This window comes from Protopterus annectens, chromosome 3.part0 (genome assembly GCF_019279795.1).
Source record: "Protopterus annectens isolate FY-2018-M chromosome 3.part0, PAN1.0, whole genome shotgun sequence".
In the NCBI taxonomy this organism is placed as follows: domain Eukaryota; kingdom Metazoa; phylum Chordata; order Ceratodontiformes; family Protopteridae; genus Protopterus; species Protopterus annectens.
Genome location: NC_056731.1, coordinates 797,532,000 through 797,550,447, shown reverse-complemented (window position 1 = coordinate 797,550,447; position 18,448 = coordinate 797,532,000). Strand labels below are relative to the sequence as shown.

General features: G+C 38.0%; 1 protein-coding gene across 1 annotated transcript in view; it reads left to right on the top strand.

The window, feature by feature from the left end:
- The first annotated feature begins 1,621 nt into the window (after window positions 1-1,621).
- Window positions 1,622-18,448, top strand: part of SLC12A7 (solute carrier family 12 member 7) — a 2,260,604-nt gene continuing 2,243,777 nt past the window's right edge. The window contains exon 1 of the mRNA XM_044065144.1: window positions 1,622-1,889. Coding sequence (XP_043921079.1) covers window positions 1,739-1,889 — 151 coding nt within the window. The 5' untranslated portion in view covers window positions 1,622-1,738. The remainder of the gene's footprint in view (window positions 1,890-18,448) is intronic.

Here is an 18,448-nt window from a genome sequence, read left to right as displayed (position 1 = left end):
ATAAGGGAAGAATACAAGGATGTTATGACCACCTCGTCCCTGGATGAGATACCCTTACTAATGAGGTGGGCCATTTAGAAAGCTTTCCATACAACTGAGGCAATATGGTGGTCAAAAGTCAGTTTGCTATCAACCTGGATTCCCAAGTCCCTCACGACTGATTGCATGCTTTGTGCCTTATTATCAATGTGATAATTTGTGGGGACATCATTCTCCCCAAAAGGGATGATGATGCATTTTTTGGCATTCAGTTTAAGGCCATGTTTCTGGCACTAGTCATTTGTTTGGGTAAGACCCTCTTGGAGGATGTTCACATCACTAGGGGAATTGATGACAGCACCCAGCTTGCAGTCATCTGCAGACCTGGTCAGCCATAGACAATTAGATTTGGCCTGTACTTCTGAGAAGTATATCCCAAACACCAGAGGCTCCATGACCGATCCTTGGGGTACACTGCTTGTTACGGGTCGACTACTTGAGGTGGCTTCCCCTATTTTGACTAGGTGGGTTCTATCAGTGAGCCAGTTTGCTACTCATCTGGTAACATATGGATTGATGCCTAGTTGAGAGAGTTTATCTATTATAGCTGAGAGGGGAATAGTATCAAAGGCCTTTGTCAGGTCAAGGTAGGCGGTGTGCACTGTCTTCCCCTCGTCTATGGCCTTGGTGACTGTCTCAAAGAAGTCAACCAAATTTTACAGCATGACCTCCCCTTGACAAAACCAAACTGTGTGGGATCAAGTGTCTGGACGTTGCCAATGTCTTTGTTTATGAGGTCCATCACAATTGTACATTGTAACCAAATATCAGATATTGTGTGTGTGTGTGTGTGTGTGTGTGTGTGTGTGTGTGTGTGTGTGTCTCTCTCTCTCTCTCTCTCTCTCGCGTGCGCGCACACACACACACACACACACACACATACAAACAGACAGACACACACACACGTTTCCTAGAAGGATTCTGGGACAGTAGAGGATAATACCCGTCATCTGTTATCATATGCTGCTTATAGTGAAACCAAAGATTTACTTCATAAACAGTGCACTATTTATCATATGACAATTGCATGCGGAAGGATGAAAAATAAGGAACTGTTGAACATTTCAAATACGAGTAAAACCCATCCGTTTTTGGCAAGTTCCTAGCATTACAGCAATATCTCTCAACTATCCAGATTTTGTCGAAATGTCCACATTTTTGCCTCATATTTTTGGTCTGTGTTGTGGTTTTCAGGCAAATCAGTGAGGATTGGATTCACTAAATAACAACAGACTACTGAGTTTCATGTCCTTCATAAAAATGTATGCCGACACAAATGTTATTCTAACATCTTTCTAAGTTTAAAAGAGCGAGATCTAAAACGTGTATTGTTTTGGGGCCGTGGTCCACACATTACTTTTGGGTTTGTCCAGATTTCTAGCGCTAAGAGGTTGAGAGGTAAGATTACAAGCGTTTTGTAGCCATCTGCCTAGACCGCTCATTTTGTCCCAAAGTTGCCGCTGAGCAGGGTTAGCCGTGGAAACTCCTCCAATCCTTCCAGGCGATGCAGAGTATCCCCGCCCCTAAAGGCAGTATAGGGCGGGGTCGGGATCTTTGTACTGCCCTTTTGTTCAGGTCCACATGGACTATGAGCCGGTGAGCTGTTGTTGTCAACTTGTCGGAGTAGTCCTTCTCCGTAGCAAGTGGTGTTTAAGAAAAAAGACAGTGCTGTGCTTGAAAAGAGGTGGCAATAAAGACTATGTCGAAGCGGTTTCTGGTCACACCAGTTGACAGGGTAGAGAAGGGCTGCACTGGGGGTGGTGCAGGCACCCCACTGTCTGGGACAGGGAATGGCGCTGTTACTGAGAAGACTGTACCCCTGGAGTATGCCCGGGAACCCTATAGATACGGTAAGGTCGAAAGTTTAAAAACTCCAACTTTGCTTTTGTTCTTTAGAGGTAATTGCCTAGTTTTGACCTCTGTACAAGTAATTTGCCACTCAGTTGTGCGTGTCTTGTTTAAAACAGCACTTTATCCTTTAGGAGCAACTGTTGAACATAAAATTGTGTTGAGAAGCATTGCTTTTTATTTTGCAGTATGATTATGTAATTGTTGTAGCAAATTATTCGCCTCTAAACCCACGAGAATAAAATGACAGGCTGAAACGTCATGGGAAATGTGTTAAACACACACACACACACTGCTGAGTCTTGAAGAGCCTTATTTAATGTGTATCTGCGTTACCTTTTTCAGCAGACTGTTCAAATGAATGTACCACTTCACTTGCGCCAAATGCTTGCATGTTACAGTAACAACTGTCTCCTAAGTATTTCCTCAACTGGGCATAGATGACCGGTATTGCACAGTAAGCAGATTGTGTAGACCTGCTGAATTATTTTCCCTGGTTACTCTTGAATGTGTTTGTGCCCATTGATGTGAAATCAGTGCTTTTTGTTTTTATTGTTTTATCTGTAAGTTAAGGAGATAACCATGACTGTCAGTGATTGGATTTTTTTTTAGCATTTTGGTTAGTTTTACTACAAAACAAGGAAAACCAGAAGTGGCAACAGTCAAAGGTGAAGGCATGTAGTGGAAGAAGTAAAATGCGCTGAAGTATTTGTATACTAAAAAATAAGTGGTTGTGTGTCAGAATTCCAAAGACTGAGATGATACCTCATTGTGGTACATTGAGTATAATGTCAATGGCTGGTGCTATTCTTGAAATGTGGCGTAGCTGCTGGGCTGAATGTGTTCATTGCCATTTCATCTCATAAAGGCTTAAGGCAGCAGTGTATGTGTGTATCTATATATATATATATATATATATATATATATATATATATATATATATATATAAAACTAATCTACACAAACACACACACATATATATATATATATATATATATATATATATTAAAATAAAAGTTGATTTGTGTGTGTGTGTATACACGTGTGTGTGTGGTGACAGTAGTGACAGAAGATTGCATCATGTTCTGCACTAAGAATCAAAAAGCCTTAAATGTCGATTTTATCATCTGTGTTCGATAGTTGTGCTAATCGCTATTCCCTTGTAACAAAACTTCTGCTTAAAATGAACTTCTACATTTTTTTTATGTGTCAATATAACTTTTCTGGAAATATGCTTTATCGTATAATATTGGCATGGCTCAAGTGCTCAAGACGCTTGTAGTTTTGTTAGGACTTGACATGCAGTTCACCTTGAGGTACATACAGTGATAATCATGTGACAAACCATACCCTGTCATTTAGACAGCATTATTTAATTTAATGATATTTTAGTGTGTCTGATATCATATAAGTGATGCCGAGAAATTTTAGATTACTGCCAATATTTATCTGTTGTATATCTTACCCCTGTCCATAGCTATCAAGCAATCTGGGACAAATCTCAACAGAATCAGGAACAAATCCAAAAATAACCAGGAACACTTTTAAACATTAGCACTATTAACTTGAAAACATTGACAGAATAAGAACATTTGAATTGCTATACCTTGTATGAAGTAAAATAAGTCTATAACTCTAATTATTGTCATTATCTTTTAAGTGTAATTCACCACGTTTTCTCCAAAAGTTGCCAGTTTTAGGGGAATTTAGAGGGAGAGAGAGCTAAATTCTGGGGCAAAATTAGGGACACCCCTGAAACTAAGAAACAGCTGAGAGGTATGCCCTTGTCTGCAAAAATAATCTGACTTTAAATGTTGCATGACTATTTTTGAGATAAGCTATCCGCTTGCATTAGATCATTGTTCTTCATAATATACAATTAAATCTATACTTCAAATCTTTCACTGATTTTAAAAAAATACACAATTGTTCATAAAGCTTCAAACTGAAAATCAAAAGGTAACTTCAGCAAATCTTGGCTTAATCAGCAAATAAATATTAGGGAATCTGGACTATAAAAACTCTCCACTAGTGCTTCAGAGTTTCGAATTGGCCTGTAACGTCAAACTTTGCTGAGGGTTTAGTAATGTTTCATTTGTATTTTTATTCACTTAATACTCTCCATGCGTTATTCATTTCGCTCTCTGTTATAGAAATTCAAGGAGAACATATAGTGTAGCTTGCATTCTGCTACAGGTTTGTTTGCAGCTAGTATCTGATATTCTGCCTTAAAAGTCTTCATAACTGGGTTCTGCATTTAGAATATCCAGTCATACAGTAAAGATGAAACATGCATATATTACAAGTTCTTTAGTTCAACTGTACTTTTGTTTTGTCTGTTTAATATGTACAAATGTAAAATTACATCCATGATGCTGGAGGTGGGATTCTCTACAATAGTTGGCAATGTGGTTTAGAAGCAATAATAAAATACAGTAAAATAGCTCATGTTACATCTGAAATGGCATAGTTAAATTAATGAGGCTACTCCTTTAAATAGCACACTTAATGGATTAGTAAAGTTGTTTGATGTGATATGCATGTTGGAAGTGATGCATTAAATATCTGAAATGGATGGCAGATGAAGTTTTAGAATTTTCGCCATTTGAATATAAGTGTATAGCATATTTATGTTAAGATTTCACTTGTGCCCTGTGGACAGTCATTTGATATGGTTTTCTTATTTCAAATATAGTAAAAAAATGGGGAAAGGGATCACAGTCATTTGGATGACTATTTCACTGACTAGCAAATCACGGAATCCATGTGGTTGAAAGCTTATTTTACCAAATGTCAATTTAGCTGAAAGACCATTTTCTTGAATGTAGTATAGCTATACATAGTTCTGTAATACTGTAATATCCACCCACAGCTCCACCTTAGCAATATGTGCTAACCGTAACCCTGCCCCTAACCCTAACATGCAGTTTACATTAAAAAAGCCCTTTCCATACACTGTTACTAAACAAAACATATTAGATATATGTATATATAAATGTATATAGATAGATAAATATTTATATATGACTGTAGTGGTAACAGTTGATTCAGTGTTACTTTGTCAGTGTTAAACACATCAGTGTAATGTTGAATTGCAAAACCTCCATGCACGCTCCAAGGTTACTCCTCGGAACATACATTCATAATTTTTTTGGGGGGGGTCAAGACCCCTCTACCCTTCATACCCCCTGTGAATTACATATACTAACTCTGAGATCATGCAGTTTCCATGAAAGGGACATAATCTCCTTTCTGTGGGATTATCCTTTTATCAAACAGCTGTTAGCCGTCTACATTGTTAACCAAAGTGGATCAGCAGTACAGAGGTTAATCTTGGCCATAATTGACCAACCTCATGGAATCTTTATAATGTATTTTTATATGAGTGTGTGTGTGTATGTGTGTGTATATATATATATATATATATATATATGTATATATATATATATATATATATATATATATAATGTATATATATGTGTATATATATATATATATATATATATATATATGTGTATATATATATATATATATATATATATTTGGGTCTACTTTAGTTTACCAAAATAACAGTTAACCAAAATTTAAAACGTTAAGACGACAACATCAAAACATCACTATAATGGAAGTTTACATCATCAAAACTCATAACTCTGAAAAAATAGCTGCTAATGTTAAACAGGACTTTGTTGTTTGAAATCAAGGAGCATTTGAATGGAGATCGCAGTACAGTGAGGATTTGGAAATGCATCCTTTTCCCCACTGTAGTGTAATCTTGGAGTTAGTATATATAACTTGCAGGGAGGGGTGGGAGGTACAGGGTGGCTTGCCCCCCTGCAAAAACTTAGAGGGTTGTACTGATGGTAAGATTAACAATACCTTTATTGTTTCTTTTGTGTGATTGTGAGGCTGAAAGTGCTGCATGTATGCTGTAGTATTTGCTGTATATCATGTTAGTGTAAAGGGAAATGCATGTATTTCTACTGAGTGGTTAAACATGCAGTAGAGTAATTGTATTGAATGTGCTTGTTTTGTACAGGAAGTTAATCAGAATCCACTGAGCACTTTTAACTTGATAATTGTTTTGGGGAAATAACAACGGTGTTGTTGTATTTGTCTTTACAAGAATGTTTAGGGTGTTGGGAGTGGTATGTAACATCCACAGATGATTTTTCAGAGTTATGAGTTTCGATGATGTAAACATTCGTTATACTGATGTTTCAATCTTGTCGTCTCAGCATTTTAAATTTTGGTTAACTGTTATTTTGGCAATCTAAATTAGACATATATGTATGTATATATACACACACACGTGTGTGTATGTGTGTGTATATATATATATATATATATATGTATGTATAGATATACACACACACACATACATACACAAATGTATGTATGTATGTGTACATGTGTATATGTATTTATGTGCACACGTGTGTGTGTCTGTATGTAAGGAAGCCCACAACAACAGAACTTCCTATCCCTAGTCTCTCCTATCTGATCTACATATAAATGTTGTGGATTTATACCAAGAGACCTGTAGTAAAGATCCACACAAGCAACCCCTGTCAGCATAGTTCTATCCCCACTATCATCTATGACACCCCAGTAGGTAGGCCCCTAGCCATGCTTGCTGCACAGCCCCACTTCAAAAATACAGCCATATGAGTCTCAGCACATATTGACATATCTCTCCATACCATTGCTCTTAGCTACCACTGGACTCACCCATTGTCCATGCCATACCTGTGGCTTCTACTATCTTCCTTTTACCGTGTAACTCTGTACTGTTGTATGACCAAGCTAACGTACTGTTTGAGATTGGCAGTGTACTGTTCCCTGACATCACTTGTCAATATCTATCGTGTCCTCTTCTCATAGGTGTACTAATGCCCTCCACAGGGGCACAAGGCAGAGATTAGAAAAAATTAGCTGAGATGAGGCCCTCAGAACACATGGAGAAGGCACCTGCTGGGGACAGCTGCTGTTCACCAGATGTAAGGGACCACAGCTGGGACATAGTGGTCCATGACGTCAGTGCTGTAGGTGGGAAGAATCATATGATATGGCAATTTCAAGACAGTGACATGATACACTCTGCCTCAAAAAAAGGAAGATAGCATATTGGAGGACAGGTTGACAACTGAAGTGTAACCACCTCTAAATGCAGTGGTCGTGGTTAATGAGGCATTCCTGGCATCCCTACATTGAGATGAGGGTAATGGTATAATATCTGGAGATGTGGATATGTGCTTTCTGAGTATTTAAAGATAGATGCAGGCAATACTAAAACAGGAATATGTTTTCCTGGTTGTATTTCCATTTATTGAAGCTACATGTTTTGCTAATGCTTAAATAAAAAGCCGGGCATATTTATTGCATTTTTTTTTTTATTTTATGGTGTTAAAGGTTTTGTGGCTTAGTAGCTTTTTGTTTCAGAATGCCTGACTGGCTACATAGGCATACGTTTCCCCTTTTTTTTAAGACAGAAACATCTATTTTGTCTTGAAATATAAACTACCTCAGGTGGAGATGGAGGCATTGGTGTGTGCTACACCGACCACTTTCTACAAAATCTAAAAATTGGTGTACAATTCTAAAAATCCTGACTAAATGCCAGATTACTTGATATGCTGTGTTGCCATAGTCCGGTAGCTTTGTAAAGTAGCAAGCATGTGTTTGTAGGCTCATAGAAGGTTACTAGGCTAATGGCCCTAGGGCCTTTACAAGCCTAGCCATGTAATACCCATGTTCCCTAATTGACCATTGCTAGATGATTTTGTTTCCAGAACGAATATGTGATCACTGGCTGCCCCTGTCCACAAGGGACATAGGTGCCACTCCAGGGGTGAATTTATGCCTCCCATGCAATTGTCCAGGTAGTTTCTTTAAAGGGGAGTACATTGAGTAATAACAATATACAATTAAATGATTTGAATTTGTTCAAGAATTAACTACTGTTAATTTAAGTGCTCCCTTCTGAAATGTCAGCACTCCTAAGGCAGAGTGCTGACATGCTTAAAGAAAAAACACAGAAGACCGAAAAATGTGTAAAAGCAAATAAACGGAATATCACTCTTCTGTTTTAAACTTTATTTTTTTTTGTAGGAGTGCAACTCCCCCTGCATCCCTGATGTAGGGGGTAAGCCACAACATCTCTAGTCTTATATATGCCAGCTCCAAGATCATCATACTGGAGAAAAGGGAATATTTTGAGAAAACGCTATCTCATACCAAGTATGTGGAAGTTCAGTCAGTCTCCATATTTTGGGGCTCACTGAAGTGGGTCCTGACATTTCAAATGGTTACCAATTAAAATTTCTTCAGGTCAACTCTGAATGTTATCAAGAATTAAATACTTTTTAATTTTAATTTATTCATTTGAACTAGCTGTCATTCACATAAGCTGCACCTTGTCCTATTTGGTGTCACGGTTTGCTGCTTAATTATGGGACAGGATTGTATGGCATTAACAGCACTTTTCCCCTTTCATCTTTAAACAGTTCAGTATCTGTTTTCTGGTGTAACTATTCATAAATATGTTTTCTTATTGCTTGGCTATACCTTTCTGGATAGAGAACTTGGTCAAAACTGATTAACCCTTTCTTGGCAGGGCTAGTACAAATTGTTGTATCTTCAGCAGTATTTAAGGACAGTTATTGTTTCTTTGTTTAGTTATTTCTTAAATGATGACTTAAAAGTCTCATAGACACTAATGTGTACTTTACATGGGGGGGGGCCATAACACAACTTTGTCAGAAAATATAAAGATAAATAATTTACTTTTGAATCCAATTGCATATATTCTGATATTCAGAAATATGTGTAAATTAAGGAATTTAAGTGATCTGATATGGGACATAGTTATGTATCAGTCTGTTTCAGAAGAGTGGTAAAACAGCTGACACTTATCTGATCTAAGAATTAGAAAAAAATAATGCACAGTGGGTTTTGTCTAATAACAGCATGGACCAAAAATTTAGAAAGTGCTCCTTTCAGATCTGCCTAGTTTTGGGCAATGACAGAGAAAGAAGAAAGACTGGTATGGACAGAGAAATGAGATTTCAGTGAAGTGGATAATATTGGTAGTAGCAGGGTCATTTGACTTCCTGCAGTAGTCCGATACTAGTTGTAGCAGTCATTAAAACAAATGCTGCAAAAAGATACACATCATTTTTTTTCTTGAAACTAGCTAAGAAGTGGAGTTGCAGTTGACAAGCATGGTCAGTTATTCGTATTATGATTAATTCTGGATTGGGCATGTCTTTACTTTTGAAAATTTGCCTAGTTGAGTATTAAAGTTATATTCATTTGTTATACCTGTGGGTTGTACCAGTCTATTCCTGTGATCCCCAACACTGGGTTGTTACTCAAAAATCATGAAGGCATAAATTTCAGTTCTTTTCTTGCTGACTTATCTTATGTTTATAATAAAATATATATTCTGTTTCTGTTATGAATATAGGGGTGAATCTAGTTTATTTGTTTATAGGCTTTCATATTTGTTTCAAAACTCATCTGTGCTTCTGTACCTGAAAATACAGCTCCTTGCCAACATTTTCTCCTGTAAGTCACTATGCAGGCAGACTCGCTCTTCTCATAATCAGACCATAAACTGCTGAACTTCTTTCTGAACTAGCACACATGGTACTAGACATATGTGAGGCTTGCATCGGACCATGTGCTTCAGAGTCAGTTGGATAATCTGGCTGTGGCACCTTAAGTAGTTCCTCAGCCTAATATCGGGACCTGAGAAAAGGTCTTCTGTAACTGTAGCACCTTGCTTGAGACACCTCTTTGTGGTCTGTCTTACTATAGCTTATAAAGAAAGTATCTAGACTGAACCAAGTAGATGTTTGGCAAGAAGGCATGCTGCAACAAAATGATCATTTTTCTCAGTTTATGAGATCATGTGCTGGGTATAAGTGATGGGTAACCAAACATTTTTATAAAGAGCTCAGTCAGAACTAAGTTTTGGCTTGGATATATGAGATGAAAGAAGAACCAAGTCCATGTTTCTGTATGTAAGGATATAATTCATGAACTGTACACGTCTGGCACTGCTGTAGCTGCTTTTATTAATATATATGCAAAATTAGATGGCATGCCAGTATAAACATCTCTCTAAATTATTAAAGTAAATGGGTCGCATCCATTTTATCAGCAGTCTTGTAGTCAACTGCCAAAATGTTGGTTGGATTCCAGCAGCTGAAAGCATCAACTCTGAGTACACTAATCTTTATTTACCTTTCTTACTGGTGCAGTCAGTGCCATATGGAGAAAACATAATTTTTTTTTAATTCAGGGACAGACTCATTTGCATCCTCAATGTGAGGCCTCCTATTATGATATTCTATATACTAACTACAAGTTGTCACACTCAGTCAGAAAATGGAACCAGTCTAACTTCTCTGTGTAAGACTTTTCATACATTTGAGGTCACACCCTACCAGGGCTTTATCTCAGAGTACAGACAAAGTATTTTAAGTGAAAGAGCTGTCTTGGTAGAGTTTTTAGCTGAATCTTGACTAGGAGCAGCTGTCAAAAAAGAGATAACTAGTAGGACATATAAAATATTGCTTGATAACTATAAGAATCGATTAAAGGAGGTTAAAAAAGATTGGGAAGCAAGACTGGAAAAGCTATTTACAAGAAAACAATGGGAAAATATATGTATGGCTCCCAAGTATGCAACCAAGTCCAGAAAGTTTAGGATTTTTGCTTGGAAGCATTTGCATAGGTATTTTATACACCAAGCAATCTTCAAAGAATTTTTCCTTAGGTAGATAACAAATGTTGGAAGTGTGATGGAGAAGAAAGAGGTAATTGGGACTATATGTTTTGGGAATGCAATGAGTTGTCAGATTTTGTAAATTCCCTACAGAGTACTCTGTCAGAAATAATGCGTGAGCAAATGGCTGTAAATAAGGAAATTATTCTTTTGAGCTGGAATACAAGATTTGAATTGCCTAGACATAGTAAGGCCTTAAGTTTTATTCTGTTGACACCCAAAAAGTAATTACTAGAAAATGGAAATCAGTGTGCACAAACTGTATTTGATGTATTGAAATGTTATAAAAGAAGAAAAAAGAACTGGACAAGGGAATCTTTGGAAAAGCTCATGAGTGGGAGGAGTGTGGTTTAAGGGAAGGCTGGAATTCAGCAATTTGTTTGTAATGTTGGACTAATTAAAGTAGCAAAGAAAATATGTGTGATATATATTGTATTTAAATGGAAAATGTTAAAATGGCTTGTTTTCTTTTCTGACACAATCATGCATACATAATGGCATAGTTGTAGTTGTAAACATTATACATCACTTATAATCTCGCCAGTTATTGTTAGTCAAACATTACATAGAGCAGTAAAATCCTGCCTTCTTTTAAACCTCAGTCTCCTCTGCATGTATTGTTCCCATACTTCCCATTTTTCATATGTAATTTGCTCCTACCCCTTTCTAAAGATCCCAGTTCCAGTCGTTTTATCTTTGACTATATTCACTACTTCTAGTAAAGCTGGTTTCCATTTTCTAATAATTGCATTTTTGGCTGACATTGTAATTAGACTTGGCAAGGCCTTGTTATGTCTAGGCATTTCTGATTCTGCATAATACCACATAAAACACATTTTCTTGGTTACACTAATTTGCTCACCCAGTATCTCTGACAGAGCAGTCTGCAGGGAATCTTTAAAGTCTGCCAACTCATTACACATCCAGAAAATATGTTCCCCGTTACCTCTTTCTTCCCCATCTCACATCCAACATTTGCTGTGTACCTGAGGAAAATATTTTGGAGTCTGCTTGGAGTATAAAAATACCTATGTAAATACTTCCAAGCACAGATCCTAAATCTTCTTCTAGACTTGTTGCAGATTTGGGAAATATATATCCCCCTTGATTCTTTGTGAATTGCTTGTCCAGTCTCTTTCCAATTCTTTCTAACCTCCTCTTATTGATTCTTATGGTTATCATGGAAAAATTGTATATGTTCTACTAATTATTCCTTTTTTAACAACAGTTTCTGTTCTAGATTCTACTAAAAACTCTACCAGTGCTGGTCTTTTGCTAAGGATACTCCTATTTCTTTCTCTGTGCCTATACTCTCATATTAATTCTTGATAGGGAAGGCAATCTCTATCCTGCAGTCCAAATAAATGATTGACCTCTTCCTATTCTATTACCTTTCCCTCTCTAATTATTTGTTCCCAATACATTGGTTCTATTATCAGTTTTCTCTTCCCTAATAAATTCCAGCCCCATCTTCTTCCCTATAGTCTGTATCCCAAATTGCAGTCACCTCTATTATATTTGTCTATGTCTTAAGTCAAAATTTAATAGAGGTGTTTAAAAAAGATTGTTTGTATATTTATAATGCACTTAAACACACCTATAGTTATTTCCAAATGGTTATTCAACCAAGTAATATACACAGCTTTGGTTTATAAGTAGTCCGTATGAAAACTGGAAGCTGGTTTAGTAATGAAAGGTCTCGGACAAGTTTTGTCTTTAGTATTGTGATCTGGATTAGACAGTGGCAAGGCAAAGCATTTGCTAGATGCACCTGCTAGTATTATTGGAAAAAAACATTTCTTCTGTTAACCTCAGGGGTAGCACAATTGTATTTTGATTTATTATTCAAGTATTTTGTTTCCTTATACAAGACTTTGAACTTATTTAGTTCAAACGTTTGTGTATTTTTAAAGAAAATTGCCTTTGCCCTGCAGATTGATTGATTGATTTTTGTAGGTAGCTTTTAAAAATACAAACGTATCCCTGATGCTTTTTCTGCCAGACTGCTTGAAGGTGGGACAGACTGTGTCCATGATCTATATGGACCCCTAAAAAAGTAGTGAGGGGAAGCTATAGGCCACACTTGCTGTGCACTTTTGTAATACTAATATACAAATCAGGCACGATAGACTTAGAACAATTAAACAAAAAGACTAAATGGCAAAGTTAAACACTTTGGACAGCGTAACCTCTCCTTCACGGGCAGGACTTTTTTCACTGTATGATGCATAGTTCATCCTCTAAGCAGCTAGAAATCTAGTCAATGACTGAAAGTTCAAGCACAAGACAGTATTTACATTTTTGGTTAAGTGCCTCAAACTGTATAGTTGGCACGGTGAGTCTTAGGATTATTATAGGTTCATAGGTAGGCACTAGGCTATTGGCCCTAGGGCCTGTATAAGCCTAGCCAAATGGTACCCTGGCTTTTGCCACCCAAGAAAATTATTTTCCTGTGCCCCTGTCAAGCAGGGCCACAGAAGTGATCCCCGAGGGTGAATTTCCTATCTCCCATCCAATCATCAAGATTTTTCTTGAAGAGTGCTAATGAGGAGCTTTCTTTGATATAGATAGGTAGTTTGTTCCAGAGTATGGGAAGTCTCTGGGACAGGAATTTATCCCTCCAGCATGTTCTGTTTATTGTGGTTACAAGGTTTAGGTTCCTAGAGCGTGTAGCTTGGAGGGATTGGGATTTCTTTACGTGGAGCATGTCCAATAGCTTTGTATGTTAGGCAGAGATCGCCTCTGAGTAGGCGATATCCGACAGAGTAAAGCTTGAGTTTTTTGAGACTGTGTGCGTAGGGCATCTGTTTGAGGCTGGTAATCCTCTTTGTGAGGTATTTCTGTGGCATTTCCAGTTGTAGATGTCTTGTGAGGTACATACCAAAAGGGACATTTTACTCTATAATAGGACTAATGAGTGATGAGTAGAGGGGAACAATGACTTCGATTTTTTTTTTTCCTGGATGAGAAACCTTTTGTGATGAGGTGTGCCACATAGACGGATTTCCTGACTACTGTGGCGATGTGATTATCAAAGGTGGGACTACTGTCCACCTGTGTCCCAAAGTCTCTTAATCACACTTTCGGTGTTAAGTAGACTACCACCTATGTGGTGGTTCATGGGTACAGAGTTTTTACCAAAAGCGATGACGGTGCACTTTTTGGCATTGAGCTTGAGGTCATGGCTTTGACACCAGGCATCTGTCTCAGTGAGGCCCTTTTGTAGGATGTCCACATCGTTAGGAGTTTTGATTATGGCTCCTAGTTTGCAGTTATCTGCAAACTTTGTTAGCCAAAGACCTTTTGTGTTAGCCTGTACTTCAGAGAAGTAGATACCAAACAGGAGAGGACCTAGGACTGAATCCTGTGGTACTCCACTTGTCATTGGTCTGAAGTTGGAATTGGAGTCTGCTACTTTCACAGTGTGGGTTCTGTCAGTGAGCCAGTTGGCAACCCATCTTGTGACATAGGGATTTATACCTAGTTTAGGGAGTTTATCTATAATTCCAGAGTGGGGGATGGTGTCGAAAGCCTTGGCAAGATCTAGATAGGCTGTGTGAACCACCTTACCCTCATCTACGCCTTTGGTGACCGCTTCAAAGACGTCTTATCAGGTTTAGGAGGCATGATCTGCCTTTTACAAACCCGAACTGGCTAGGGTCCAGAGTTTGGAGATTACCAATGTTATTGTTTATAAGTTCCATGATGATACGTTCCATAGCCTTGCAGACCAGGCTCATCAGGCTAATAGGGCAGTAATTCCCGGGGTTCGTGGTGGCTCCCACTTTGTGGAGTGGGATAACTGTTGTTGTGTGCCATTCAGTGAGCACGAAAACTGTGGTGAGGCTATGACTGAACATGGTACTTAGATGGAGTGCCAGTTCATTCTGTAGTTCATTAAGAATGCAGCCTAAGATGTTGTCAGGTCCAGATGCTGTGTTCTTGGCTTTGGAGAATGTGTTTTTTACCTGTGCAGCCGTGATTACAGGAACTTTGCATTCTTTCAGCATAGGTTCAGTCCTAACTTTACCCCTCTCATCCCCTAAAGGGCCCATCTCTATCTGCCAGGATGTTGGCAGTATCAGTTGGTTCTGTATATTTAGTGTTATTGTGCTGTAACTTAGAGCAGATCTGAGTGTTGCCATTGAGATTCTTGACATAGCTATAGAATGCTTTGTGGTTGCCTTTAGAATCAGTGGCAATTTTGTTTTTGTAGCTAGCTTTGGAGGATTTTATGAGGGATCTCAACTTCTTACTGAGGCTGACCACTGAGTTCCTCCAGTCATGGGATTTACTTTTTTTGCAACAGTTTCTTTCTTCTGTTGTAGAGTTTGTTTATAGGGGACCACCAGATTGGCTTCCTTTTTTTGGTGGATAGCATCTTGATTCTGTTAGGGATTCCACGATCCATGCACTCGTGTAAGTGCTTATAAAGTGCAACTATATAGGATTCAGCAGTCATACCTCTATTGTCCGTCAGCATGGGTGTCGTGAAGTTTGCCACTTCTGTCTTAAGAAGCGTGAAGTTGGCGTTGGAGAAATTTTTTACGGTGGTTTCCCTAATGGGTGTGGGGGTGGGATGTGGATGCCTAGGATGATTTGCGTCTGGTCGGATCTGACCAATGAGGAATTGACCTCTGGTGTGGAACACCGTTTGCCCATGTTGGTAATGACCAGGTCTAGGATATTGCTGCCCCTGGTGCGGGTATGGATAAGTTGATCCAAGGCACTGGAATTTATGAATTCCAGAAAACATTGAGCACAAGAGTTGGTACATGAGTAGTTTTCCCAGTTAATGGTGGGGTAGTTGAAATCGCCAATTATTAGGGTGTTACATTGGAAAATATTAGGGTACAACCTATCAAGAAATGAGGAGTGGGAATCCTGGGGCATGGCGGGGGATCTGTAGAAAGCTACAATTTGGATTGCGGTCTTGCCCAGAGTTAGTTGCATTTGGATAATCTAGGATGCATTATGCTGAGCAACTAGCCTGGAGGTGTGGATATCCTTAATGAATATGGACACGCCTCCACCTTCAGTGCTTCGGTCCAGGTTAGGTGGCTGAAAGGTGTGGTATGAATTATAGCCTGGTAATGCAGGGATGCTCTCTGGAGTCTTGAACTTGGTCTCTGTCACTGCACAGATGTCGATGTTCCCCATTTTAAGGAGTGCCTCGAGTGAGTGCATTTTGAGGTTTAGACTTCTAGCTTTGAGTAGCATTACATGAGATTTTGCTTGCTTGTACCTGTTACGGTGGTGAATTTGTCATTTGAATCTTGCCTAAAAAGACATTATAGGGGTGGCAAGAGCCTTAGCCAGTATCCAGAATCCCAAGGGCGACAGGTGCAGGCCATCTCTGGCAAAGCATCGTGGTTTGTCAATCATGTCATCCCAGGCAGACAGATACTGTATCCCCTTTGGAACACAGCAAGCAGAGGGCAAAATTTGTCATGGCTCAATGATTACTGTGAGAGAAGTTAAAGAAATGGCTGTAGTTTGTAGCTTCCATAGCTGATTGGTCAGTATCCGGTTTATCAGTGAATGGTTGTCACCAATGGAGAATAGCCTAGTGGGAAAATTTATCATCTATGTGAAAGAGAAGTCATTTTTTTTGGTAGGAACCTGAAGTGAGGGGGACCAGTGAAGACCAAAGTCACTGATTCTTATAACATTGCAGCTGAGCTTGTATGGGGCAATGAATCTCAGGTTGGTTTCTGTGACCACAAAGGTGGACAGTGCTGACTTGTGGACTAAACAATGTTTGTTAGAGAGACATATCTACAATCCAGCATCCCAATGACGTTACAAATTTTACTTTTCATACTTATGTAACTTCTTAACCTGAGTAAAGTTTACAGGTAATATCTTTAAAAAAATGTAATTTATGTGGAAATACCAGATAATAATGATTTGTTTTTTCCTTTCACACTTTAAGAAAACATCACCTGAAGAATCACAATTCAGAAGATGAAAAAATTACTTCCACACAGAGAATGCAAGCTGTCATTTTTTGCTAATGATCAATACATTTTGCTTGGGTAACACAGCAAAATCCTCCTCCTATTCGCTGTTATACTGGCAGACTTTGTCACCCTGTTAGGTTAAAAATTAACAGTGACAGAACCGTTCAGTTAATGTTACCTACTGATATTCTATGATGAAAGTTATGTAAACATGCACATCTGTCTATAATGTAGCAAAATGCAACATTTAAACAGGCAAATAAATATATATATGTATTTGTATTTTCTGATTCAACTTTTTAAGATAGTTATCCAGCAAATTGGTAATAAAAAAAAAAGGATTATCCCCTGTTCTGTATTCTTCCAAGAATTCACACCATTCATATATTGCAGTAATCCTCCTAAAATGATTTGTTACACCCGATGAATTGGCATAGTGCTGAAATAACTTCCTCTCACCCGACAAATTGGCATAGTACTGAAATAACTTCCTCTATCGGTTAATTTATTGTGAGTGCATAAAAAAAACTCATGGGACATTATCTAAACTCATCATCCACAACGCTGAAAGGATTTTTATTATGTTAGATGTGTATATTCAGTTTGTAGCAGCCAAGTTCAATGCTATGCTGAGTTGATCCTAAATTCTCATTTTACAGGATGCAATAAAGAATGCCCATGCTATTCCAGTTTATTTATTTATGTGAGTAGCACAAAATAACATTATTTCCCTACTTTTACATACAATCATTTTCTTCAGCGAGATTTTTTTTAATTAGTCTTGGAACAGTTTTACATAATCTGTGCACAGTAGTAGAAAAACTTACTGACCCATGATCTACACTGCAGGCTTTACTTCTGCCACATGGTTCCTAGCATCTTGCTTAGTTTAGGAGCAGTGTATGGTTATTTGGCAAAAAAGCAAGTCATTAAATCAGTTTTATCACTTATGTTTAGTGCAGAGCCATAGCTAGGTGATCCAGAACCCTGGACTTTTCCTATACTGGTGGCCCACTTAACTGTAAGTTGAGGACCAAAAAAAAAAGTCTAGCCAAAGCTGAAGACCAAAAAAAAATTTCTTCCACTCTTGGCTGTAACTGTTGCAACTCCTTGTTACAACTATAACAATCTGCTTGTTACAGTAACTACTGAATGCAGATACTATAGTCACTGATCTCAACCACACTATGATAAAGAAGCTGCAATGTCACATGTGGCTTCTTATATCAATGCTGGGACTGCACTTGTGCCGTATTGGCAACTACCAATTGTTTCCCCTAATATCTGAGGCAGCCACTCCTTTGCAACATCCTAGTTATGTCTCTGGATTAGTGTCTGAAAAGTAAACCGTAAACAAAATACCAGTAGCATTGCGAAACAAACAAAAAAGTTTTGTAAAAATTACTGTAAGCACTTTTACTCTACAATGCCAAACTTTATTAGACTAACCTTTCAATATATACATGCACTTCAAATGCTTAAATCCAGTGACATCATATTACAAAGTTACATTTAAGTGTTCAATATAGTATTTACAAACCGTACTAAATTACTTACTACTTTTAAGTCAGGTATTGCAAAAGCATTCATATTAATTTACCAGATAAATAGGCCCCCTATTGAAATGTAGGCACTCATTATACTGAGTGTCAAAACATTGAAAAAAAAATACTTACAAAATGGGAGAAGAGTGAATAGCAAATATCACTCTTCTCCTTTAAACTTCTTTTTGCTGGGAGGCAAGTCCCCTGTACCCCTATGTTGGAGGTTAAGCCCTGTACACCCCAAACATACACATACACCA